The 27,829-nt window shown below is 38.0% G+C and overlaps 1 protein-coding gene across 1 annotated transcript in view; it reads left to right on the top strand.

Annotated features, from left to right (window-relative positions):
• The window catches only part of LOC124079639 (transcription factor SPT20 homolog), a 49,912-nt gene extending 33,938 nt beyond the window's left edge, over positions 1-15,974 (top strand). The window contains exon 2 of the mRNA XM_046425322.1: positions 15,100-15,974. Coding sequence (XP_046281278.1) covers positions 15,100-15,143 — 44 coding nt within the window. The 3' untranslated portion in view covers positions 15,144-15,974. The remainder of the gene's footprint in view (positions 1-15,099) is intronic.
• The last annotated feature ends 11,855 nt before the right edge of the window (positions 15,975-27,829 follow it).

Raw genomic sequence — 27,829 nt, 5'->3', positions numbered from 1 at the left:
TACAGAAAATTCTAGCTTTAATATTCTATTATTCTGTGATTCAACCTTGATACTTCATTGGGAATTGAGTGCCCTGTGTGTTCCTGGAAGACCTATAATTGCCCACTGAACTGCACTCTTTCTGGTCTTGGCCCAGTGTGGTATAATGACACTTGTCCCTGTTTAACAGGGAAGAGTGTGAGGATTAACAAGGTAATGATTGGTAAGTGTTTTGAATCTATTTAATAAAAGTCTGGTCTTGTGGGATTCCACATGGGAAAAGAATGATTTTTTAATTGGAGTGAGAAACTGATGAGCACTCAGTACTAAGAAGCGTTTTGTTTTTAGATGGCAGTCTCTTAAACCAAGAGCTATCATTTTGTTTAAATGATTTCCAACCTGAATAAACACTAGAACAAGTGAGTCTCAAAATCAGTTAGTCAACCAGAAGGCAAACATTTCTGTAACCAGGAGATAGTGGAGCTTTACAACCTTTAAACAATATAATCTGAGAGTACTCCCTGCTATCTTACCAACTGGCAGCATAAAATAGGTGGGTTTTAATCATTGTGCTGTGATAGTTGGAACAGCCAGCTGATAGGAAGCTTAAATATAGTTTATTCCTGAGGAAGAAATAAGCTTAGAACCATGTGGTGTGTTTATTTTATTTATATGTTTTCAAATGGATTGCAAGGGATTTAGAATTCAAATGCTCTAAACACCACATTCAAGTAGTACCCTCTTCTAAAAATGATATGCTAAGCCCACTGGAAGATACAAACAAGGCCCATGGAAGAGAAGTCAAGTGCAGGAGCCTGGCTTCCAGTAGTTCAGTGCTCAAAGAGCCAAGAACATGTACTTTAGGCTAGATCTTGGTCTATTAATTCTGATGTCATCCCTCCCTAGAGCATTTATTGCTGCAGACATTTTGATATTCTCCATGCCCTCATCTCTAGTCTCTCTTGCCTTCTCTCTCAAGGCAACTTGAACTTGCCCTAATAATCTTATCCATAATTTTCACAATTATTTGTTACCTTCCACCTCTCCCACCACATCATCAACTCCACATAATAGACCCAATACTTAATGCAGAGTCAAAGTGCTCAAAAAATATTTGTGGATTTGTGTGACCTTGTAGGGAATGGGGAGGAATGGGTGAGAGTAGGAATGGGTGAAAAGTTTTTCATCTTTCTGATCTCTTCATAAAAAAATGTATGTTAACCAGTTAGATTTTGATTTTAGAAATCTGTGCTACAGGAGTCTTCCCGGGTTCTGGAGTTGATCTGAGAGAGTTCAGAAACATCCCCAGTGGTCCCTGCCTCTTTTAAAAATCAACATTACACTCCTTGGCATGGAGGGAATCTTCAGCACAACTAGAAAGTCTGTAAAGTTTGTCTTCCCAAGATCATAGATATAGTATAGTGGTAAAACAGTGGGATTTAGAGTCAGAAAGGTGTCAGTTTAAATCTTAGTCCCACTATTTATTTACTGGCTGTGATTTTAGGATTTATGTGGCAGTCTTGAAAGTGTGCCACACAAAACTTCTGTTTCCAGGGTGTGATTGAGGGCTGGCCCAGGCTGGGGCCACCAGTGCATGTTTGCTCAGGCCATGCTGCTCATGGGTTGTTCCCAGCTGATGTCTGAGCACAGCCAGGGTACTAACAGGGCTAAGAGATGCAGGATTCTTCCAGTGGACAACTTTGGCTTGAGGCCAGACCAGGGATTTCTTAGAGCTGGGTTACAGCCCAAGACTCTTTCTTCCCAATCCTATTTCCTCTATTCTCCACAAGGATCAGACTGGCATCTGATATCAGATGGCATTACCATCTGGAGGTGTACCCTTCCTTCCCTTGCTCCTCCCTCTGAGCCCTTCAGGGACATCTCTTACACATCTAATCCCTTCTTGGCCTGTGCTTCATGGAGGACCTCATGAATTAACACAGCTAGTTATCTTACCTTTCTATGACTCAGTTTCCTCATCTGTTCAATGGAGCTAATATTACCTACCTTTAGGGTTACAGTGAGGATGAAATGTAAATAAGTTCATAAAACTGTCTGGTGCCCTACCATACACAAACTATTATTAGTTCTCAGATTTTTGCCTCCATGTTGCCCACTCCTGCTCCTTCCCACTAACATTCTGTCTGTTTTGAAGTATTTTTTGTAGCTGTTCTCTTCAGTACCAAGGTATCAATTGTTCCATTTGCCTGAATTAATACACTAATGACAGCACTGTTTTAATGTGGATCCTCTGAGCAATGACTCATAAGCCATTCTCATGATGAAGCAACTAAAGTAAATCTGGAAATGGTGACCTATCTTCAACACCCTCCTAACTCCCCTTTCTGCCTCTTTTTCTGTTCATCTCCCCTTAGTGATGGAAGGAATAGAAATAGCCTTCAGCTGTCTCTTTGCTGCCTCTAATAAAAACCCATTGTCAGTGGGGATATGTCATTTGGGGCAGCCTTGTGTTTTACTCTGTATCTAGCTGCCTAGTTTTCTTAATCATAGAACAGGCCTGCCCTGGGTAGCTAGAGAGTGGACAGGTGAGACTACCAGCCCCAGTGACTCTGGCTGCCTCTCCACCCTGCTCTGGAACTCCCTTTGAAGAACTCCATTCCCAAATGACAGTCCCTCCCTTGTATACTGGGTACAAAGTGCTACTCCTTGCACCAGTGCAGTTGACCAATTGAGTGGGGCTTATTTATTTCTTCAAACACAAATATTAGAACATAGTACATGCAAGGACCTGTTTGGTAGACAGATGGCTTTAGCATAAGCAGGTTGTGGGCAAAGTCCAGATGCTGGAGACCTTCAAACTGTCTTCTTTACTGCTCAGACCTCTCTGGGTTGGCCTACTGCAACTCACAAATAGACTGATCCCTTAGGACACACCTGGCATTAAATTAACTTGACTTCTGAACTAGGGATAAACTGGGTGTTTAGTTTAATTCCTAAGCAAACTGAACTTTCTGAACCTTTTAGAACCACTCTGAGAACCCTTAGTCCCCCTTTCTGTTGCAATGTTAGATGTTGAGCCCCAAACAACATCTTACAAAAACCACTTTTCTGTGTCTATCAATAGCACAGGAGATCCTTCACAATGGGATGGTCCCAAAAAGTACAGAAGAGGCTACCTTGGATGTTTTTCTGACTTTGATTACATACTATTTCCAAAGCCTTCAGGACCCTCATGCATCAGTTCACTGGTATAAGTTAAAAGTTCAAAATGAAAGAATAATAAGATAGATGATAAATGCTGCAAACCAAATTCAAACCATCAATAAGCCCAGATGGCAGGTACTGTGGATGCCATCCATAAACCTTGGCCATCATCATTCCCATGCATGCCAATAATGCCCTCCTCTAAGCCCCTGACTCCCAGTCTGAGAACTTTCTTGGGCTTGCCCAAGCACAGGGAATATGGGAAGTAAATGCCTCAGGAGTGGTTCTTGGTTTATGATGGCAGAAGCTTGTATGTGACTGACTCTTTTCCTTTTCTGCAGGGTGAGAAAATTCTAAGGTAATCTACACCAGTTTTTAGTTACCCTGGTTGCCCACAGTGAAAACCTCATCACTAACATGTTCTATACTAATTTTCTTCCCTATCTGTTTCATATTTCCACTTCCTTGCCAGTACTTCCTGGGTGCAACTCTTAATTAAAACTATTTGCCCTCAAATCTTTGTCTCCAGGACTGCTTCTCTGGGAATTGCCCATATGAGAACAATGACCATCAGAGAATGTAATCGTCTTTGAAAAAAGTCTTCCTATTGCTCAAAGCAACAAACTCCATTTTTTGTGTGTGCCTTCATTTTAGTGTATGCCTTTCATTATGTGAATAATTTATTTATAAAAGACATCCTATCATTAACCAATATATTAAGGTTATACCTTGGGTAAGCTAAATATTTCCATATTTCCAACAGGTACCTGAATGATTTAAAATTCTTTGAGAAACTTTTCTCCATATATGAATAGATGGTCATTTGTTTTTGTTCTTTGCTTTTTTATTCTGTAAAGGTTTTATTAGAAGATACTCAGTCCTTTCCAGCTACTTGCCTGATGGTGGCCAGGACATTTGCTCAGCTACTCTTGCTTCCTGTTGGTATGAATGTGGGTCCTCATCCTTTTCTTGATAAATGTGACAGTCCATTTATCCTTGGAGACCTTACACAGCTTCATGGTGCACTACTTGTATGAGGCAAAGCCACAACCTCTCAGATCAAGCTCTGTGTGAATTTGGTGTGCTTGGGGAGGCAGCAGCAAATGTGGCTTCTTCATGTTCTTGGTCACTTTATGGTTCTTTTTGAAGCTTATGGTTATGTGGTAGCATGGAGCCATGGCTGCTGTGGTGGAAGGGCAGATTGTCATTATTTTGACTTAACTGTGGTAGACAAGGAATGTTCTGGAAGGAAGAGAAATGCCACATTTGTTGGTGTTGTCAAAAGGAAAAACCTCACATTTTCTGATTGTTTGCTTATTCTTGCTTTTTCAACACTTCTTTGTAGGATTGTTCAAAGTCACTGTTGCTTTTGGTGAGGATTGGTTTCATTGTAACTGTATACCAGAATCTGTAAGCACGCTTTAACCAGGCGGAAGAAAAAAAGCAAATGATGAGTCTTTTCTTCTCAGTGGAGGAATTCCTGTCTTCAAGATAACTTCAGTATTGTTCTTGTCTGTGACTGTCTGGCCTACAAATAGGGAAAGAGGACAGCATCAATCTCAGTATTACCTACTAAATGAGATTCCTTAGAACTAATTAAATACAACAGAAGTCACCATCTTTTCTTCCCTCGCACCAGGGGACTATCTTGACCACCCCTTAAGATATGCATTTTCTTGCATGCAATACCATTCCTTCAAGAGTCTTCCTGCCCTGCTCCCACCTTCCTGAACCTGACCAACCTCTCCAGAACACTCTGTTACAGTCAGCCCAGCCTCTTCCTCCTCTAGCCTTTTGTTTATTTGTTCCCAATTCTGATGTGTATCTTCCTGCCCCATTTTCACTCATGTTTTGTTCATCCTTCCTTTCCCAAGAGCCTCCTTTAAGCTATTCCTGACCAGAATGATCTCACCCTGCTTTAAATCCTTGGAACACGCTTAGCCCTCACCACACTTACTTACTTGTCTCTGTAGCTGAGCTCTAATAACTGACTACAGGCCAGAGCTACTTGAGCACAGAGAAGACAGAAAGATAATTGGAGGTGACCTGGTTTTTATTAGGTGTCACCAGGTCCTGTGTCACAAAACCAGCCCATGGGCCTGAGGAGCCTCTTGAATTCTTACCATAGACAAAGCTTTTCAGCTCTCCCAGATCTGCTTCCTCTGGTGACAGGCTAGGGAATGTAAACCTTAGTTTGTAGCACAGAGGCAGTAAGGAAGCCTTGGAGAAATGACTCCAATTTCTAGCTGAGAGAATAGAACTGTGTCAGGCTCAGAGTGAGTTAGCCCCTGTCTCTCATGCATTACAACTTCTGTTCTGATTTCCCAGGCTGAATCAACACATTCATAATAAGACTTTTGTTTTTTCCAAAGAAGCCCACATTTATTAAGATATATCTCACATATCATATAATTCACCCATTAAGAGTATATTCACCCACTTAGTATATTCACTGAATTAGTCAGTTTTACATGTCAACATGCTTAGGTTATAGTCCCGTGTGATTAAATTCAACACTCATCTAGGTGTTGCTGTGAAGGTATTGTGTAGAAGTGATCAAAGTCCATAATCAATTGACTTTAAGTATAGGATATTATCCTGGATTATCAGGGAGGGCCTGATTCAATCAGGTGGAAGGGTTTAAGAGCTGATGTTTCCTAGAAGAAGAAATCCTTTGTGTAGACTGCAGGTTCAGCTCATGCTCAAGAGGTCTAGCCTGTCCTTTCTGACAGCCTGCCCTATGGATTTCATACTTGCCTCACCAGTTCCACAATTGCATAAGATAATTCCTGGAAACAAATATCTTTATTTATTCTGCTAACTATATTTCTTTGGTTGAGCCTGACTGATATAAACCCACTTTTAAATTATAAAAACAAAATTCCATTTTCTATAGCAGTCTGTTTTTGTTTCTTATGAGCTCTTGCAGCCATCTCTCTCTTTGCCATGTGTTCTTAGGGTATTTCTATTTCCCTTCATATCCCAAGGACTAAGTACTGGATTGAATCTTTTTTGGTACCAGGCATTGAACCACTGAGCCACATCCCCAGTCCTTTTAAAATATTTTATTTAGAGACACAGTCTCACTGAGTTTCTTAGGGCCTTGCTAAATTGCTGAGGCTGGCTTTGAACTCACAATCCTCCTGCATTAGTCTCCCGAGTTGCTGGGATTACAGACATATACCACTACGCCTGGCCTGGATTGAATCTTACTGTAAGTAGGTGAGATCAAAGAAGTTTTTTATTACTACCAGAACAATTTGTTGGAAGTCTATTCTCAATTTTTCATATTATATTTTTTATTAGAATGTAAATTCCACAGGAGTTAGAATCTTTGTTCTGCTTATTGAACTATATTAAGAGCCCAGAACTGTGCTTGACACATAGTAGATATTTGTTCATTTGTGTTTTTTTTTTTTTTTGTCCTCTCCCAAACTCATGTTGAAATTTAATTGCTATTGTAACAATATTAAAAGGTGGGGCTTTAAGAAGTAACTAGTTCATAAGGATTCTGCCCTCTTGAATGGATTATGCTGTTATCATGAGAGTGGATTCCTTGTGAAAGGACAAGTTTGGCCTTCTTCCCCCGTGCCACCTTCTTGCCTTCTGCAAAGGGTGATACAACAAGAAGTCCCTCCCTAGATGTTAGCCCTTTAATCTTGAACTTCTGAGTCTCCAGAACTGTGAGAAATAAATTTCTGTTCATAATAAATTACCTAGTCTGTGGAATTCTGTTATAGCAGCACAAAGTAGACTGAGACAATATTCAATAAATATTTGTTGAATGAATAGATGACTATAGTAATTTTGTAGATTGCTTGAAAGGAGGAGAGGATCTCCTTTTACATCTTCTATAAGAGCCTAACAGTGCTGGATATATAGAAGATGTTTCTGTTAGATTTCAAAAATGGCCACAATTCTTCCCTTCTTGTAAGAGCTAGAATCCACTTTATTCCTTAAGTTTGGGATCAGCTATGTGAATTGCTTTGGTCAATAGGACATGAGTAAATGTGATCCAAACAGAGACTTTAAAAATGCTTGAATATTGAAGTTTGGGCTTGGAATTTGGGACCACCAGGTAAATAAGACTGAGGTAGCCTACCAGAGGGCAAAAGGCTACATGGAAAAGACTAAGGCATTTCATCCAATAACACCAGACTTAGGAATGAGGTCATCTTAGATCATCCAACCACCTACCAACCTGCAAACTGAACACAAGATGCATGAGCCAACCCAGATTAGATGATCTGCCCAAACTACCCACCAAATCATTAATAAAATAAAATGTTTGCAGTTTTAAGCCACTAAATTGAGACCATTTGTTACATGGCAATAGAGAACTAATATAGTGCCTAATTAATCTTCAAGGTCAGATAAAGAAAGATATGACATCTCATTTCTCAATTACTTTGTGTCTGCTATATGCCAGGCTTTGAGATTGGCTTCAAAAGGACAGAGTTTAAAAGATGTAGTTCTATAATCCTCATTAGATGTGACACCAAAAGCATAAGCAACTCTAGAAAAATTAAACTGGGTTTCATCAAAATTAAAAATTTTGCCAGGTACAGAGGTACACTCCTGTAATCCCAATGGTTTGGGAGGTAGAGGCATTGCAAGTTCAAGGCCAGACTAGGAAACTTAGCAAGACCCTGTCTCAAAGTTAAAAATAAAAAGGCTTTGTAGGTAGCTTAGTGCTAAAGCACCACTGGGTACACCCTGGTATAATTTTTTTAAACTTTGGGGCCAGGGGTTATAACTCAGTAGTATAATGCTTGCCTAGCATGCACAACAAAGTAGAAAGGGCTGGGGATGTAGCTTCAGCACTGGAAGTAAATAAATAAATATATTTTTTTGTGCTTCAAAAAATACCATCAAAAATGTAAAATACAGGGGCTGGGGCTATAGCTCAATGGAAGAGCTTTTGCCTTGCATGAGTAAGGCACTGGGTTCCATCCTCAGCACCACATAAAAATAAATAAATAAATAAAGATATTGTGTCCATCTACAACTAAAAAACTATTTTTAGAAAGTGTAAAATACAATCCACAGATGGGTAAAACTATTTATAAATCATATAAGGCATTTGCATCCAGAATATATAAAGAACGCTTACAGCTCAATAATAAAAAGATAAATAACCCAACTAAAAATTGGGAAAAGAATCTGAATAAATATTTCTTCAAAGAAGATACAGAAATAGCCAATAAGCATATGAAAAGATGCTCAATATCATTGGTTATCAGGGAAATGCAAATCAAAACAGCATGAGAACTTGAGGACTGCAGTTAATAATGTTTATTGGGTTGTAGAAATTACAGAGTAGATTTTAGGTGTTTTTCACATACACACACACACACACACACACACACAGAAGTAAATATGACTATGTGATGGTGAATTTGGTTTACTATACTAATAACTTCATTATATACACATATGTTAAAATATCATGTTGTAGACTTTAAATAAGACAATAAAATAAGCATGTATAAAAAGAAGAAAAAGTATGATTCTAAATAAACCCACAAAGTGACATCACTCAGCACCTACTAGGATGTCTATAATAAAAAGAAAGGACAAACAGTGACAAGTATTAATGAGGATGTGGAGAAATTGGAGACTTCATACACTGCAGTGGGCCAGATGTAAAATGGTACCTCTGCTTTGAAAAGCAATCTGGCTGTTCCTCAAAAGGCTATAGTTACTGTATGATCCAGTGATTTCACTCCTAGGTATATACCTAGGAGAAATGAAAACATACATCCTCACAAAAATTTGTACATGAAGGTTTATACCAACATTATTCATAATAGCCCCAAAGTGGAAACAACCCAAATGTCCATCAACTGATGAGTGGACAAGGAAACTGGAGTACATTGATACAATGGGATATTATTTGACACTAAAAATGATACCTGCTACAATGTGAATGACCTTGAAAACATTATACTAAGGAAAAGATTCCAGACACACAAAAATGATTCCGTTTATAGAAAATGTCCCAAAGAGGCTATTGTATAAAGACATACAGACAGTAGTTTAGTAGGTGAGGGGAGTGACTGCTAATGAGCATGAGGTTTCTCTTTGGAGTGATGATAATATCCTAAAGTTGGATTTTGGTGATGGTTGTGCAACTCTGTGACTATTCTGAAAAACACTGAATTGTACCTTTAAAGTAGGTAAATTGTATGATATGTGAATTATAACTCAATAAAGCTGTTTTTACAAAGTTCAGCCTCTTGTCCAAGGGCAAACAATTATTAGTAAATAGCTGAGGTCCTATCTGCACACTCTCTTTCTGTTTGACTTTCTTATCTCAACTATGCCTAATATTGTTATTTATTTTAGAACAGTCCAGTGACTCAGGAGGCTAAGGAGGTTCACAAATTTGAGGTTAGCCTCAGCAACTTAGTGAGGCCCTAAGCAACCTAGTGAGACCCTGTCTCAAAATAAAAAAAATAAAAAGGGCTGGGGATATGCTCAGTGGTTAAGGACCCCTGGATTTAATTCCTGGTATCAAACCAAACCAAACAAAACATCAGTGTGCCCCAGCTACTTGGGTGACTGAGGGTGGGAGGATCATTTGAACCCATGAGTTCAAGACCACCCTACATGATATATTAAACTCTGCCCCCAAAAAAAGTGTAGAGGAAAATACATAGGAATATATAATATGTATCACAGAACAATGTTTTATAATCTGCTTTTTAAACTTTAAAATGGATTGTAAGCACTTTTCTGTGTCATGGCATGGTCCTTAACAACATACAAATTTTAATAGTTTCCTAATATTCCATTGCATGGCTGAACATTAATTTATTTAACCAAGTTTTTTTTTTTATCTGAATGGACTAACATGGGGCTATTAACAAACTCACTGCTATAAAGAAGCTAGTGATTTGTTTTTTTTAAAAAAATGTTTTAACATCACCTGAGGCCATTTTTCAGTGATCAATGTAGGGTCTCTCATTCCAAATACTTTTTACTAAAGCACAATGTACATATATCAGAGTGCACATATGGTAAGTGGACACATTTTCATAAACCACACACATGTAACCAGCACTCAACTCCAGAAACAACATGACTGATACTTCAGAAGCCCCCTTTGTGCCCTCCCCCCCCACACTTGCCAGGTCTTTTTTTCTTTTTCAATTGAATATCAGCTGGCAATATATCAAATTGGTAAAGCCAATACTCCATTTTGGAGCAGCCAATAAGGACCTCACAGGTGCCACTTAATTTGTATTGCTGTCTCTCTGTTCTCTGTGCTTCAACTCTCCCATATTCAATGCTCTAATATCTGGTAACCTTAACCTTTACATGAGTGTCAACTCTACCATTTGTCTAGTAGTTTTGGTAACTGAGTAGGTAGCAGAAGAGGGCTGCCCTGGGTAAGGGTCTGACCAGGTATGTCGTACCCTATCCCTGCTCACACACATGGTGGAAGGTGGTAAGGAGGGCCTGCCTAAGTAGTTGGGAACAAGAGTCAGGTGTCCTAAACTCTTGAATCCCAAACTTGGTGGCATATTGAAATCTGTGGGGAACCGGAACTGTAATGATGCCTGGGATCCACCTCCAGAGATTCTGATTGAATTGGCCTGAGGTATGGCATGAAACATAAGATTTTTTTAAATACCCAAGGGATTCCACTGTGCAGTCAAGGCGAGAACCATTGCTTTCAATTCAGATTCTCCTTGGCTTTTGTGGGTGTTCTGCTCAGTGTCAACATTAGCTGAGGATTAAATGCCATGTCTCATTGACTCCATAATATTTGTGTAACTCATGCCAACTTTTTCTTGGCTTTCCTTAGAGGGCCTTTGCAACACTGTTCTGTCAACATCCCAGTCTCTCCTTAGATTAAGTTGACAATCTCTAAGATGATTGTGGATAGAGTGGGCCATTTAGCTTGAGTGGGAATTAAGATGATTTCAAACAATATCGAGTTGTAAAAACTAGTTCTTAAGCATATTTGTTGTGCTTTTCTATCTCTCTTGCAGTCTTTGTATCTTGACAAAATAGTGTGCTTACTGGAAGCAATGATAGTTTCAGATGTATAAATTACATGAGAGATTTGCAAAGCTATCATGTGTGACCCATTAAATTGTTCCCTGGCTGTTTCCTGCAGAGGATACAAGCCTTTGCTAGAGCAGGGGTGGGGGTGGTCTCTCAAACTGGGGCCCAGACAGCAGAGTTGAAAGATGATTAAAGGTTTCTTTTACAAGTTACCTTCAAGAAGGAGAAGGAAATGTCTGATTTTGAGGACAAATAAATGGGTTGAACAGAAATCAGACACTTAAATTAGAAAAGGAAGAGAAAGGAGTTTGAGCAGAAGAAAGAAGAGAGAAAAGTCTGGGATAAACTGGCATTTCCAGGGTATCCATGGTGTGAAGCCATTGCCCAGTAAAGAGAATGACCAGCTAGCTTACCTGGTAGGGCTGTTGGCAAGTATAAGCAGAGCCTCCTAGGCACTGAGGCACAGGAAACACAGGCAAGTGTCTTCTGTGTTAGACAGGAAAACAAACAATGAAGGCAGAGGCACAGATAAGACAACACCTCCTGACTCCCTGGAAAGTGTCAGGCTCCCCTCAGTGACACTATTCAAAACATTCACATGAGAAGGCTGATGCATGGGCTGGAATTCTCAGGAACCCCATCTTTTCCTTAGGAGTGTTGGTGGATATTGGCTAGGAGGTCTGCTCCAACAGAGCTTGGAGTTGATGATACATTTTCCCACGTGATTTCAAAGCAGTGGTGGGTTCTGTCTTATATTTATACAACCAACAGAAAGAACCTATTTTAGAGAAAACAGGCAAAGAAGGGAGCCGAGGGTAGCAATTTTGTAGCCTGCTCTGTAATTTAGTCTGATATTCTCTGCTGAAGGAGAAAATAGTCCCTGTGTTAACACACAGTGGAGGATGAGAAAAGGAAGGATCAAGCAACGTGATCCCTATTCCCAGAATTCTCAATTATTTGGTAGGGAGGAAAAACTTTTTATCATCATAGAAAGATACTGGTTATTTGTGGAAGAGACAGATGCACAGATTCAGATAAAAATAGATGGATGGATGGATGGATGGATAAGTAGAATGGTGAGCAGTACAATAATAGGATGACAGGAAATAAGAGTATTGGCTAAGAGCATGGGCTTTGAAGCCAGAGTGTGCTTGGGATTGAGTAGCCACTGCCACTGACTAGTAAGTAAGTAACTTTGGGAAGGTTATGCAACCTTTCTATGCCTTGGTTCCCTCATCTGTAAAATGGGTTAAAATAATACATACCTGGCACAAAGTAAGACAAGAAAAGCTGGCTTTTTTTGTTACAGTATTATCATTAGTATAACTTCCCAGGATATTACACGGGTATAGATGAGAACTCTCTATTCCAACCTGACTTTATAAAACATATCATTCCCCAGGCCAGGGGAAGTGGCTTGGCCTGAGTTTTAACTGATCAATAAGAATTAATATGAGAGGAGAGAGCCAGTATTTCCTTTCTAGGTAGAGGAGAGGAGTCTGTAAGTGAGATGTGTGGAAGAGAAGTTTTTAAGTGATTTGCATTTTTTGACTCACAATTGTTTCCATGTTTGAAAAATTTGCAGCATATTTGAAGCATATATGGAAGCCACAATTTTTTCAGTATACCAAAAATAACCTCAGTAAGGAGGTTCAAAAACATCTTATGATGTCTGCAAGTCTCCCCAAGGGTCTAGAGACCACAGTGTGTAAATTTTATTAGTCTGTGTTCTGTTGCTATTATCAATATACCTGAGACTGGGTATTTTTTTAATAAGGAGATTTGTTTAGTTCATAAGTTTTGAAGGTGTGAGAGCCTCTGCTCAGTTCTAGTTATGGAGCTCCTGACTATATCACAATGTGGTGGATAGCATCATGGTGGGAGAGAATGTGAGAGGGAGAGATCACAAAGTGAGACAGGAAGGCTGATAGAGATTCAGTGGCCAGGCTAGTCTTTTACAACAATCTGTTTTCCCCAGAACTACCTTATTCCATGACAGCAGCATTAATCCCTTCCAAGGGTAGTATTCTCAAGGAACTAAGTACCTTCAGCAGGCACCGCCTCTTAAAGTTTCCACCTTCTCAACACCACCACTTTGGGAACCAAGTTTCTAACACAAGAATATTTGAGGGGCAAATTGTAGCAAAAATCATTGCTGATATCTGCTGTATCTTGGGCCCAGGCCTTGTTTCCCTTCAGCAATGTTATATAGATGGAGATTCACTAAAGGTTTTCAAAAAGGGGAACCATGATAGAAATAATTATTCTGCACCTATTTCAATTTCTTTTCAGTGTGCCATTATGGATAGAAGTCTAGAGGAACAGAAAAACTAATACAGACTCCCTTGCAGCTGTGTAATTTAAGTTCCACTAATCAGATGCAGTCATTGAAGACATTCAGAATCCATTTACTTAAGTGGTGAAAGAGGAATGGTGGGATGATTCTGTTTTGCAGATGTAGGTTACAGTAGGTCTGGGGTGACTCTGAAGTCAGTGGTTCCAGTGGTAGCTTTCTGATCCCCAGATTATGTCAGAGGCAGCAATACTGGAGCCAACTGCTGAGAGGACACCTTCCTGATTTGCCCACATAACTCTTTCCTGAGGGTGATGGCTTGCTGTCAGGAGAACCTAGTTAGTACATGTCTGGTGTCTGCTGTATTCTAGACCCAAGTCCTACTGGCTTGCCTTCAACAGTGCAATGCAGTGCAGGGGCCAGCCCCTCTTTCCTTGTCACCTCCACCCCCGCCCCACCTGTAGCCCTCCATTGCAGTCATCTGAACCACTAAACTAAATCACACAGCTGGAGTCTTAGTTGTTTTTGTTCCAGAAGGCATCTGGTTTTCTTATACCCCTTCCCCACCCTCTCCCCACTGTGTAAATCTGACCATTCCTCTGCCTTTAAGCTTTATGTTTGTTTAGCTTGAAGGCAATTTACCTCCCCAGACACCTTGCCACAAAGTGGTGCCACTTTCAGGGGGTGGAGCAGTGTAATTTTCTGGTGGGGATGCTGCTACAGCTGGACAAATTATCTAGGTAAACTAACTGAAATGGAGAAGTTATGAAGGAAGCAGATGAAAACAAGAGTTAGGAGATGTTGACTGAAGTAGAAAGAATAATTCTTCAGGATCCTGAACCAAACACTTATAGACAAGAGAGATACAGAGTAGACTGCAGCACTGGCCTGGGGTGGAATAGCCTTTAGACCTGGGCAGAGAGTTTGAAGCATATATGGAAGCCATAATTTTTTTCAGCATACCAAAAATTATCTCAGTAAGGGGTGGGGGACAGTTTCTTCCAGTCCTAGACAGATTTTCCATGTGCAGTGTATGGACTGTGTCTTGCATATGGATACCTGGCAGAGGGAACCCAGCAGGAGCTAAAATCCAGCCTTTGCCCCACTTGCCAAGCTATGAATCCCAGCACAGCACTACATACTCCTGGAGGAAGGAGCACTTTTAAAAGTCCTCACTAAGGACAAGCAGGGACAGGCTTAGTTTCAGGTGATTGGATAGAGAGGAAAGACCCAAAAGCAGCCGGTTTCAAAGCTTCCTGACACCCAGAAGGGTGTGCCTTCCCCCACCCTTCAAACTACCAAGGGCACAGATGTGTGCAGAGCTGTTGGCCCAGCCCTCCCCAGCTCTGCATGAGACAGCAGTTTGACCTTTTATTACAAAACTGCACAGAATGAGCAAGATGGCATTGGCTCTGTTATTGCTTCCTCTGCCAAGAGTTTTCATGCCATAAACTGCACGTAACAAACTATGCAATTATTCCTTGGACTTTGAAAATTGCTTAGGAAAGAATACTTCATCTAAGAGAGGATGTGGGAAGATGAGGGGTGGAGAGAAAAACAGGAGGAGACAAAGTCCTCTGGGAACACAAACCGCCAGTTTCTCTTCTGGAGTGACTAACTGCATTTGTCTTTTGTTCTTTATCCAGGGAACATGTCCAACAAGTATAAGACTGGATCAGGTGGTTCATAGAAATGCTTTGAAGCCACCAGGCCTTTCTGCTGTAATAGGAGCCCGGGCTGTGTTTTCTACTGTCCTCAACCACATCCATGAAGAACAAATAACAAGTCAGACCCAATGAAGTCCTTTGGACACTGAGGCTCCCACCCTGCTGTTAACCTAGGTACAACTTCCAGGAAGGGAGTGTACCAAAGAAGCCTGTATTGGCAGCATGGGCACAGCCTCTGTATCAGGGTAAGAACAATGAACATACACGAAAGAGAAGATGGTTGGTAGAAAATCAGCTTTAAAGAATTTTGAACATAAATGTAAATCATCAAAACTACCCAAGAAGAAAAAGACTAAAGCAAATGTATGAAATATGATATGTCAAGAGCTTTGCATTGTTTTGAACAACTAACAATAAAAAGAAAAAGAAAAAGACTAAAGCAAACTAAAACCCATACCTAGGCCTGTTCCTGCCATCTGTAGCAGATGCTTTGGTGCCCCACTCACAGCCCTCAGCAGGTACCATTTTCGTGTGTACTTACCCACCCTCCAACAGTCAGCAACTACTACTCTTTGCCTTGAGACTGTCTGTGGACACCAGAGTAGCCCTCAAGCAGTGCACTTGCTTCTCACATGGGGCTCTATCTTGTCACCTGGAGTTTCCCAACACCATTAAGCTGCGCTTGACCAGGATGCTAACATGTCTGACAACACATCCTTAAGTGGCTTCCTTCTATTATCTTCTTTGTCTCACTTTTCCACTGTTCCTATGATGTTTCCTGGAATCTCCCAAATAAACTATTTGTACTGGAATCCTTACATCAGCTCTTATTTTTTGTGTAACCCAAACCATCTCATCCTTCAACATGTATCCATTTTATTAAAATATTCTCTCTTAATAAATAAATGAAAATAAATAAATAAATAATATTCTCTCTTCCCTTGTTGAACAGGTTTAGTTCTCCTTGAAATCATTCATTTTGAAAGCCAATGCAAAGTCGGGGTGGCTTCTTGTCATCCAAACATGTTTGCTACAAGGCATATTATCCAAGTTATAAAAATCCTTTTGTGTTTGTAAAGTACTTTTCCAATTCTTTGATAGATTGGAATTTATTGTATTAGGTATTTGATCTGGTCTCTGAATCAAAACCGGGTCTTAGCAGGTTTGGCAGGCTTTCACTTGGTAAATGTAATTTTTGATGAGTTTTATCAGTTGGGTCACATTTTAAATAGATTAGAGGAATTTAGAATTTGAACTCTCCTGTGAATCATTTTGTAAAACAAGCCAACATTTATGAATTTTCACATACTTTGTTTTCTTAAAGTGAAGTATACCCACCTTGATATTTCCTTGTTAAATCTCACATTTGAATAAAATGTCACCTGTAACTTCTTCCCTTTTTAAATGCTATTTTTACTAGTGCCAGTTAGCCTTTACCAAGGATCTATACAAAACTATCTGAAGTAAAATATTGATGGTTATACAGCCTATGGGAAATTACTTTTGTTTCCAAACATCACCTCAGGACTACAGCAATATTTCTTTTTTGTGTCATTAATTTGTTGAGGGAGGCTGGATAGATCACTCTGACTCTGCATTCTTCAGTTTTTCTCCAGCATATTGAACAATAAATTAATATTTGAAGTTATATGAAGCAAAGAAAGAATGGACTATATTCCTTTCTTAGAAATAAAGTATTAGAACTTATTTCAATATAAAAGCTATGTAGCCTGGCATAATGGTACATGCCTGTAATCCCAGCAGCTTGGGAGGCTGAGACAGGAGGATTACAAGGTAAAGGCTAGCCTCAGCAACTTAGTGAGCAATTTAGTAACACCCTGTGTCAAAATTAAAAATAAAAAAAGCTAGGACTGTGGCTTAGTGGTTGAGCATCCCTGGGTTAAATCCCCAGTACATAAAAAAAGCAATGTATACACAGATAAAAGTAGAAGAATTCAGAAAAGTAAAAGAGAAAAAAGCACCTATATATCTACTGCAAGAGAAACTTAGCATTACATTTTAGTTTATATTATTCCATTCTTCTTTTTTAAAATTGTGTTGTCTTTCTTTCTTTCTTTCTTTGTCAATTGATCTTTATTTAATTTATTTATTTATATGTAGTGCTGAGATCGAACCCAGGGCCTTACACGTGCTAGGCGAGTGCTCTACCACTGAGCCACAACCCCAGCCCTCCCATTCTTCTTAATATGTACAGCTTATTTGTGTTTTCATTATCATGACATAAGTACATTCTATATTATTATATTTTGTTGGATGTCATTATCTTAATAGCAACATGAAACACGAATGAGTAGATACACCATACTTTACCTATCTTTGTTCCTTATGTTCAGACAATTCCTCCTTTTTTTGCTGTTATAAATAATGCCTAGCAAATTTAGCTCATGTCATATTGTGTTTCCCCATTATTATTTCCCAATAATTTTTCATTCTCATTCATGATATATAGAACCCATGTTTCATAGGAAATGGGTTCCTAACCCTCTTTGCATCTTGAGTGCTGCTCTGTGTTGGGCATCTTGAGGAAGCTGAAGATGAATAAATATGGTGCCTATCTGTAAAGAGTTTGGAATCTGGAAGGGGAATGCAAAATTGTAATATACAAGCAATAGTAGCCTACTAGCAGAGCTCTACATGGGATGTTATGAAAGAGAAGTAAATTTCTAACTCTAGCTAGAAAGAAGTTTGGGAAACACAAGAAAGAATTTTTCAGACATAAAACACAGATAAAGGAAATAAGAAATCAGGGTAATGTGACAGTACTAGGAGAAAAAACACAAGAGAAGATAGCAAGGATAAGGAAATTCTCTCTGGAGAGATGACATTTGAACTGTGATCTGAATGACAAGAAGTTTTCAGCCATTCAAAGAGCTAGTGGAAGAGCATTCAAAGGAGAGGATCACCAAGCACCAAGGAAACATATGGGATCTTGGCTTATTCAAGGAAGAGTATGGTGGAAATGACATAAGTGAAATGGAGAAGAGTAGACTTGACATCAGGGAATGGAGGAAGAAAATAAAGGGGGGGGGGTCAAATGAAAGGACCAAAAGCAAGATTGAGAGTTCAGGTGATGTTAAGGACCATGAAGCATGAGTGGCATCAATATATAAAGTTATATGATTTTTAAGACTGCTTAGTAGCATTGTTGTAGATAAGGAGGATGGTTGGATTGATATATGGTTGGAGGTTGTGGAAGAAGTGTAGCAAAAATACAATAAAGCAAATGAATAGATAATACTGGGGGTGGAGAGTTTATACTCTAAGCTCTAAGCTGGATAAGAAAAGAGTAGAAGTTGAGATGTGGGAAGAAGTAGGTGTGACAAATAGAAAATGGGATTGGAAGTTTGGAGGTCTTAGAGGATTTGCAAAGCAGATGTAATAGAAACAAGGTAGAAGGAAATCTATAAGAATGAAGGGTTGGACTCTGAGAGCAGAACACTGGGGTTTAGGAAAGCAGAGTTTCAGTAGCTTTGGGTGATGTTCAGGTCCATTATTTAAGTGAAATGAAGGTGATAGTTAAAGGGAAATGAGGGATGGGTGGTATAAGAAAAGGTATTAGGACTTCATCAAATTAAAATCTTTTATGCTTCAAAGGCCATCATCAAGAAAGGGAGAATACAATTCACAGAATTAGAAAAAATATTTGCAAAATATTTATCTGATAAGGAACTTTTATCCAGAATATATAAAGAACAGTTACAGCTCAATAATAAGAATATAAATAACCTGGGCTAGGGTTGTGGCTCAGTAGTAGAGCACTTGCCTAGCCTGAGTGAGGCACTGGGTTCAATTCTCAGCACCACATATAAATAAATAAAGGTCCATCAACATCTAAAAAGTATTTTTAAAAAGAATATAAATAACCTAATTATAATTGGCAAAGAATCTGAACAGACATTTCTTAAAAGAAGATAAACAAATAGCCAGTGAGCCCATGTAAAGATGCCCAGCAGCACTGGCTATCAAAGAAATGCAAATCAAAACAACAATGAGGCCAGGCATGGTGGTGCAAGCCTGTAATCCCAGCAATTGAAGAGACTGAGACAGGAGGCTGAGACAGGAAGATTGCAAGTTTGAGGCCAGCCTCAGCATCTTGCTTTGTAAGGCCCTAAGCAACTTAGTGAGACCCTGTCTCAAAATAAAAAAAAATGAAAAATAAAAAGGTTTGGGGATGTAGCTCAATGGTAAAGCACCCCTGGGTTTAATCCCCAGTACCAAAAACCAAACAAACAACAACAATGAGATACTACCTCACATCCAGTAGAATGGCTGTAATCAAAAGACAAATAAGTACTAACCAGAATATGGATAAATCGGAACCCTCTTGCACTCTGGGAAGAATGTATAGTGGTGTTGCTGCTTTGGAAAATAGTTTGGCAGTTCTTCAAAAATATTAAACAGAGAGGTACTAATATGATTCAGGAATTTCACCCCTGTGTACAATGCTCAAGAGAAATGAAAGCATATGTCCACACCAAAACTTGTATACAGATGTCCACAGCAGCTTTACTCAATACCCCATAGTGGAAATACCCCAAATGTTAATCAGCTGATGAATGGATAAGCAAAGTATGATATATCCGTTTAATGCTACCACACAGATGACTCTTGAAAACATGCTATGTGAATGACAAGTCACAAAAGACTACATATTATAAGATATATGATTCTGCTTATATGAAATGTCCAGAATAGGCAAATCTATAGAGACAGAAGTTAGATTAGTGGTTGCTGAAAGTAAATTAGGGATAGAGTGTAGCCAGTGTTTTTTTTCCCAATGAAATAGAATACTTCTGAGCATATTACACATAGTAAGAATAAAATACATATATGTGTATTATGTCTTGATTTTACTGTTGGTTTTTCTAAAAAATTAAGAGAAACTCCTGTACTGTACCCTCTGGTTCAAACATTTATGACTGTAATTTTTTTCTGAAGCATAGATCATTCTATTGGATTGAGAATCAAAGCCAGGCAGGGTGGTATATGCCCATAATCCAGCAACTAGAGAGGCTGAGGCAGGAGGATAACAAATTCAAGGCCAACCTCAGCAACTTAGCAAGGCCCTAAGAAACTTAGCAAAAAATAAAAACGGGCTGGGTATGTAGCTCACTGGTTAAATACCCCTGGGTTCAATCCCTAGTACCAAAAAAAAAAAAAAAATCACAGATTATAAATATAAGACTTTTGATAATTTATAATAGTAAATAGTATAGTATTTTATAAAGTATATTTTAATTGACAAATAATAATTGTATATACTTATAGAGTACATTATGATGTTTTCATCTATGTACAGTATACATTATAGAAACATACAAACTAGTTAACATACCCATCACCTCATAGCTTTTTAAAAAAGTCACTGAAGTGAAAATTTCTCAAGTATAAATTAAACATTAATTGAATTTCTTAAGTATAAATACATGTTAATTTAAATTCTTAACAAATGAACAATGGTTGCAGTCTACATTAAAATGTTTTTTAGACTCCAGAATATTTCAACAACTATGATTATTTCTAATAATTTATGGACAAAAACACTAGGAAGTTCATCTTTAGTTATATGGCAAAATGCATGTCTAAATTCTTCTACTATAAATTAATTCAAAACAGTTCAATTATAAGATTTCTTCTGGGATGTGTAGCACATCAAATGCACTTAATAATTCTCTTATTTGGCAAGCACGTGGTGGGGAAGCATGGAGAATCTGCAGCCAGTCAGGTCTGCCAGAAATCCTGGCTCTATTGCCTACTAGCTAGCTGTTTGACATTTGGCATATTAGTATATTGGGACCACAGATTCTTGGTCTATAAAATGAAAAATATTTTCTATTAGTGTGTTATAGTTATACATAATAGTGGAGTTCATTTTGACATAATCATAAAGCATGGAATACAATTTGTTCCAGTTCAATCCCCAGTACTTCCCCTTTCCCTCTCTTCTTCTTTCCCCCTATTCTCTTTCCTCTACTCTATTGGTTTTCTTTTTATTTGTTTATGGTTTTTTAAACTAGTGTTTTTTTTAAAATATTTATTTATTTTTTAGTTCTCGGCGGACACAACATCTTTGTTTGTATGTGGTGCTGAGGATAGAACCCGGGCCGCACACATGCCAGGCGAGCGTGCTACCGCTTGAGCCACATCCCCAGCCCCTAAACTAGTGTTTTATAGATATACATAAAGGTGAAATTTGCTGTGGTATATTCATATATGTACATACGTCACTTTGGTAAGATTCATTCTACTGTTCCTCCCTTTTCCCATCCCTCCTCTCTCCCCCTCAGTCCCCTTCTTATGCTCCACAGAGCTCTCTTCTATTTCTCATTCAGCTCCCCCCTTATTTTGGTCTTGCTTCTGCATATGAGAAAAAACAGTGGACCCTTGATTTTCTGAGTCTGGCTTATTTCACTTATCATGATGTTCTCTAGCTGTGTCCATCTAACAGCAAATGCCATAATTTCATTCTTTTTATGGCTGAGCACACCATTGTGTATATATTACCACATTTTCTTTATCTATTCTTCTGTTGGCAGGTTTCTGGGCTGGTTCCATAACTTGGCTGTTGTGAATTGTGTTTCTATAAACACTGATGTGCCTGTATTGCTATAGTATGCTGATTTTAGTTCTTTTGGGTAAATACCAAAGACTGACATAGCTGAGTCATATGGTGATTCCATTCCTTGTTCATTGAGGAATCTCCATACTGCTTTCCAGAGTGGTTGTACTAATTTGCAGTCTCACCAGCAATATATGAGTGTACCTTTTTCTTCACATCCTAGAGTGAAATGAATTCCATTGTAATTCTGATTATCATTTTCCTTGTTGCTAAGTATTTTGAACATTTTTTCATATATGTGTCATCCATTTACATGTATTCTCTTGAAATATCCCTGTTTAGTTCATTTGCCCACGTCTTAATTGGGTTATTTGTTTTTTTTGAGGAGGGGGGAATTAGTTCTTTATGTATTCTGGATATTCATCCCCTGTCTGAGGAGCAGGTCGCAAAGATCTTCTCCCATTATGTAGGCTCTCTCTTCATACTCTAATTGTTATTGGAATGTAGGGAAACAGTTGAATTATGTATGTTGATCTTGTATCCTGCTGCTTTGCTGAATTTGTTTATCAGCTCTAGGAGTCTTCTAGTGGAGTTTTGGGTGTTCTAAATATAGAATCATGTCATCAGAAAACATATAATTTGACTTATTTTCCTATTTGTATTCCTTTAATTTGCTTCACTTGCATGATTGCTCTGGCTAGAATTTCAAGAACTACATTGAACAGGAGAGGTGAGATTGGAAATTCTTGTCTTGCTCCTGTTTAGAATGGAAATGCTTTCAGTTTTTCTTCATTCAGTATCATGTTGGCCTTGGGCTTGTCATATATAGCTTTTACAATGTTGAGGTAAGTTCCTTGTATCCCTAGTTTCTCCAGTATTTTAAACATGAATGAGTGCTAGGCTTTGTTGAATGTTTTCTCTGCATCTATTGAGATGATCATGTGATTCTTGTCCTTCACTCTAGTTATGTGATGAATTACATTTGTTGATTTGATATGTTGAACCAACCTTGCATCCCTGTGATAAAACCCACTTGATCGTGGCATACTATATTATTATTTTTTTGAAGTTGTAGATGGACAGCATACCTTTATTTTATTTGTTTATTTTTATGTGGTGCTGAGGATTGATCCCAGTGCCTCACACTTTCTAGGCAAGCACACTACCACTGAACTACAGCCCCAGCCCCAACATACTATATTCTTAATGTGGTTTTTTTTTTCTTATTTTTAAAGTTATTTTGTTAGTGCATTATAGTTATACATAATATTAGGGTTCATTCTGACATAATTATACAAGCATGGAATTTGCTCCAGTTCAGTCCCTAGTACTTCCCATTTTTTCCCCTCCTCCCTCGCCCTGTTCATTTTCCTCTATTCTACTGATATTTCTTCTATTTATTTATAGTTTTTTAATTAGTGTATATACATAAGATATACATAAAAGTATACTAGAGGTATAGATATACATAAAGGTAAAATGCACTGTGGTATAATCATTTATGTGCATAATTGTGACTTAAAATTATTTTATTATGGATTTTTGCACCTATGTTCATCAAAGATATTTGTCTGAAGTTTTCTTTCCTTGATGTTTCTTTGTCTAGTTTTGGTTTCAGGGTGATAGTGGCTTCATAGAATGAATATGGCAGTGTTGCCTACCTTTCTGTTTCATGGAATACTTTGAGGAGGAATGGCATTTGTTCTTCTTTAAAGGTCTGGTAGAACTCAGCTGAAAATCTTTCTGGTCCTGGGCTTTTCTTTGTTTTAAGGCTTTTAATTACTTCTTCAATTTCATTTCTTGATATTGGTCTATTTAAGTTTTCTGTATCCTCCTGGTTCAATTTGGGTAGGTCATATGTGTGTAGAAATTTGTCAATGTTTTCCAGGTTTTCTAATTTATTAGAGTATAAATTTTCAAAGCAGTTTCTAATGATCTTCTGGATTTCAGAAGTATCTGTGGTGATATCTCCTTTGTCATCTCTAATTTTGTTGATTTGGTCTTCTCTCTCTTTTGGTTAGTTTGGCTAGGGGCTTATCAATCTTTATCCTTTCAAAAAACTAACTCTGTTGCATTGTTCTTTAGTATTGTTTTTATTCTCAATTTCATTAATTTTGGCTCTGATCTTATCTCCTGTCTTCTACTGATTTTGGAATTGGCTCATTCTTCTTTCTCTAAGGCCTTGAGTTATAACAATAGATTATTTATTTAAGATCTTTCTAATTTTTAAATGTGGGAATTCAAAGCTGTAAACCTTTCTCCTCAAATTGCCTTCATACTGCTTACATATTTTGGTATATTGTATCTTTATTCTTACTTGTTTACAAGATTTTTAAATTTCTCACTGATTTCTTTTGTGATCCATTCCTCATTCAAAAGTATATTATTTAATCTCAAGGTGTTAAAATGGTTTCTGTTTTTTAAATCTTGTCACTGATTTCTAATTCCATTCCATTATAATCTTATAAGGTGCAAGGAATTATCTCCATTTTTTTGTATTTGATAATATTTGCTTTGTGCCTTAAAATATGATCTATTTTAGAGAAAGTTCCATGTGCCTCTGAGAAGAAAATGAATTCAGTTGTTGATGGGTCAAATATTCCATTGATTTTGCAAGGTCTGTATTATTAACAGTATTTTTTAGTTTTGAAGTGTCTTTACTTAGTTTATGTCTAGTTGACATATCAATGGTGAGAGAGGTGTGTTGAAATTGGCCATTATTATTATATTGTGGTCTATTTGATTCTTTATATTGAGAAGGATTTGTTTTATATACATAGGTACACCACTGTTTGGGGCATCATTTATAATCATTTTATCTTGTTGTTGAATGTTTCCCTTAAACAATATAAAGTGACCTTTTTGTCTCTTCCAATTAATTTTGGCTTGAAGTCTGCTTTGTCTGATATGAGAATAGCTAACCCTGTTTGCTTTCAATATATCTTTTCCTCCATTCACCTTTAGTCTGTGGATGTCTTTGCCTCTAATGTGAGTCTCTTGTAAACAACATATTGTTGAGTCTTATTTTCAAATCCAATCTGCCAATATGTGTTTAGATCATTTTAATCTGGTATTATTATAGAGAGATGATTTTAATTTCTTGCCATTTTAGTTTATTTCTAATGCTTAATTCAGAATTTATTCTCCTTTAATCGACTTTTTTCTGATATGATTCATTCCTAAACTGGTTTTCATTTTTATTTTTCATTTGTTCTGCATGAAATATTTCATTGAGTATGTTTTATAGTGCAGGCTTAGTGGTTATGAATTTTTTTAGTTTCTGCTTATCAATTTTGAAGGATAGTTTTGGTGGATATAGTAATCTTTGTTGTCACTGTTTTCTTTCAGGCTTGGTGTATATTATTCTACGCCCTCCTGGCTTTTAGGGTTTAAGTTGAAAGATCAGGTAAAATCCAAATTGTTTTAGCTCTAGATGTGACCTGTGGATTTTAAAATTCTATCCTTATTCTGTATATTAGGCATTTTCATTTTAACGTGTCTTGGAGAGGATTTTTTTATTTTGCCTATTTGGGGCTCTATATGCATACTGTATTTGGATTTCCATTTCATTCCTAAAGTTTGGAAAATTTTTTGATATTATTTCATTGAAAATACTTTGTATTTCAGAGCCTTCAACCACACCAGTGATTCTTAGATTTGGTCTCATAATATTATCCCAGATTTCTTGAATATTCTGATCATGGTTTCTTAACATGTTTTCTTTACTGTTAACTTTATTTTCAAGGTTATATACTTTGTCTTTAAGGCCCCAAAATCTGTCTTAAAAGTGCTCTATTAGTGATATTTTCCATTGAATTTTTAATTTATTAGGGCTCATTTCCAACATTTCTGTTGGTTATTTTTCAGGATCTCTCTTTATTGAAGTGATCTTTCACTTCCTATATTTTCTACTTATGTCCATTCATTATATATTCTTTTAGCTCATTGAACATTTTAACTATGAAATTTCTAAATTCTCCAGCATTTCCTCCACTGTGGTATCCATGGGATCAGTTGTAGAAATGTTGTGAGCTGTTTGGAGTGGTTTGTTCCCTTGTTTGTTCATAGTGCTTGCATGTCTACTCATTTGCTGGGATAGTTATCACTTATATTTTAATGCAAGGGACTCTTTCCTAAGCTTTTTTTCTCTTAAATGTTCCAGGCAGGGTGAATATCCAAGTATTGATATTTTTACTCAACATGTGTTCTCTGCTGTTCTCAGTATCAGCACCATTTTGAGAGAAGACACTGAAATCTATTTACTGCAATCACTTCAGAGAAAAGCCATGTACTAATCAATCTTAGGAAAAACTGAAAGCTTGTTTGTAATGTTCTCCACAATTCCCTTAATCAAGATATAAAATTGTAGTCAGGCATGGTGACACACACCTGTAATCCCAGCAACTTGGGAGGCTGAGACAGGAGGATCACAAATTCAAGGACAGCTTTAGCAACTTAGTGAGGCTGTTGGCAATTTAGTGAGACCCTGACAAAAATAAAACATAAAAATGTCCTGGGGATGTGGCTCAGTGGTAAAATGCCCCTGGGTTCTATACCCAGTACCACAATTGTAGTAATGTTCTGGAATAGGTTCAAAAATTAGTTGTTAAATATAGTAAAATCACTATTCCATTATATTAGTGCAGAAAAGAGGAGGAAAGAAAAAATGGGCAAAAAAAATAAAGAAAAGAAAAGAATAATACAAACCAAGGTAAAAAGAAGAAAAAGATGGATGGAGTGTATCCAGGCAGTAGCTGGTAATATAAGAGAGGAAAGAGGGACTAAGAGGAGCAAGTGTAAATCTGGGCTAGGAAAACAAGAAGAATGGTTCCAGTTAATGCTTTAAAACATAAGAAGATATATAATCAGATGGGTTGAGGACACAATATTGAATGCTAGGGAACAACTATGGAATCAACATGAAGAGTAATATATATAAGATCAAAACTGACATTAGATCTTTTTATAGTAAACCACATCAAGGTGAAGAAAATTCTTCTTGAGTCTTCCTGGGTTGTATGTCATCAGGATTTGGGACCTTTAAAAGATGCCCATCACTTTTTAGCTTTCAATCCTCCTAGAGGTGCTGGGCACAGGAATTACTTTTTCTGGTTGCTATGGATTTCTCAACAGCCAGTTCTTGTTCATCAGCCCATGGGTCTGAGGCCGCATGCTTGGAGGGTGCTGTGTTGTGTCTCTTGGCTGTTTCTATTGGGTGCAGGTACACTGGATGAAGGTCTCAGAGCTGTCCCATTGACCAATATGAAATGCTATGCACTTGTTCTCTACAGGATCTTTTTAAAAAGTGTCATGGAGCCTGGTGTCTGTCTGCAAATGTGGGATCTGTGATTGTGGGTGATCTACCCTCTGACTGATGTACATTGCTCAGGCATGTCCCTATGCCTGGGATATAGAGTCAGTTGGCCCGTCGTATCTGAGTTCCCACTGTAGTTGTAAATGGCTGGTGCTTGCTCTCTTCCACTTGTCTTCCCTGGAGCAGTGCTATCTAAGCACTCAGTGGCTGCTGGCAACCAGGAGCCCATGAGTGCAGTCTCTCTGTGGGCCATCTGTGGCACCGAAACCTCTACTCAGGAAGATATATGTGACTGGGAAAGAGAGTTGGTTGGCCTACCTGTGGCTGTGATTTCCAGGCATCTGATCCCTTCTGCTGTGATATCCTAGTGCTGCTATCCAAGCACCTCATGCTGTCTACAACCTTGGCCACTCTCTGTGGCCTTTTGTGGCACAGAAACTTCTGTTCTGGCTAATGTAGTTGACAAGTTTTATCCAACACTATGGTGGGGGTGGGATGTCAGCTCAAAATAGAGAAAATATTAAATGGAACCGTATAGAATTACCAGTTGTAGGAGTAAAAAAGGTCAAATATTGGCAATTTTGTATGGTTCAACCTAATAATAACCCTTACAGGTGATTGTGAGGATGAAACAAGATAAAATTTGCTTAATACCTGGCATAATGTTTATTATGTTTGTATTTCTTTTCATAGAGGTAAAAAAATATTAGCATTAGTGTTTAATTATCTCTTTTAAACTGGCAGTATATACATTAGTCCATTGCACATTACGTACTTATTTACTTCATATCTTTCCTTGTTCCAGAAAAGCTTTA

Source organism: Marmota monax, unplaced genomic scaffold (genome assembly GCF_021218885.2).
Source record: "Marmota monax isolate L192 unplaced genomic scaffold, Marmota_monax_Labrador192_F-V1.1 WCK01_AAM20220418_F8-fsc00075, whole genome shotgun sequence".
Lineage (NCBI taxonomy): Eukaryota > Metazoa > Chordata > Mammalia > Rodentia > Sciuridae > Marmota > Marmota monax.
This window is presented reverse-complemented; position numbering and strand designations above follow the sequence as displayed.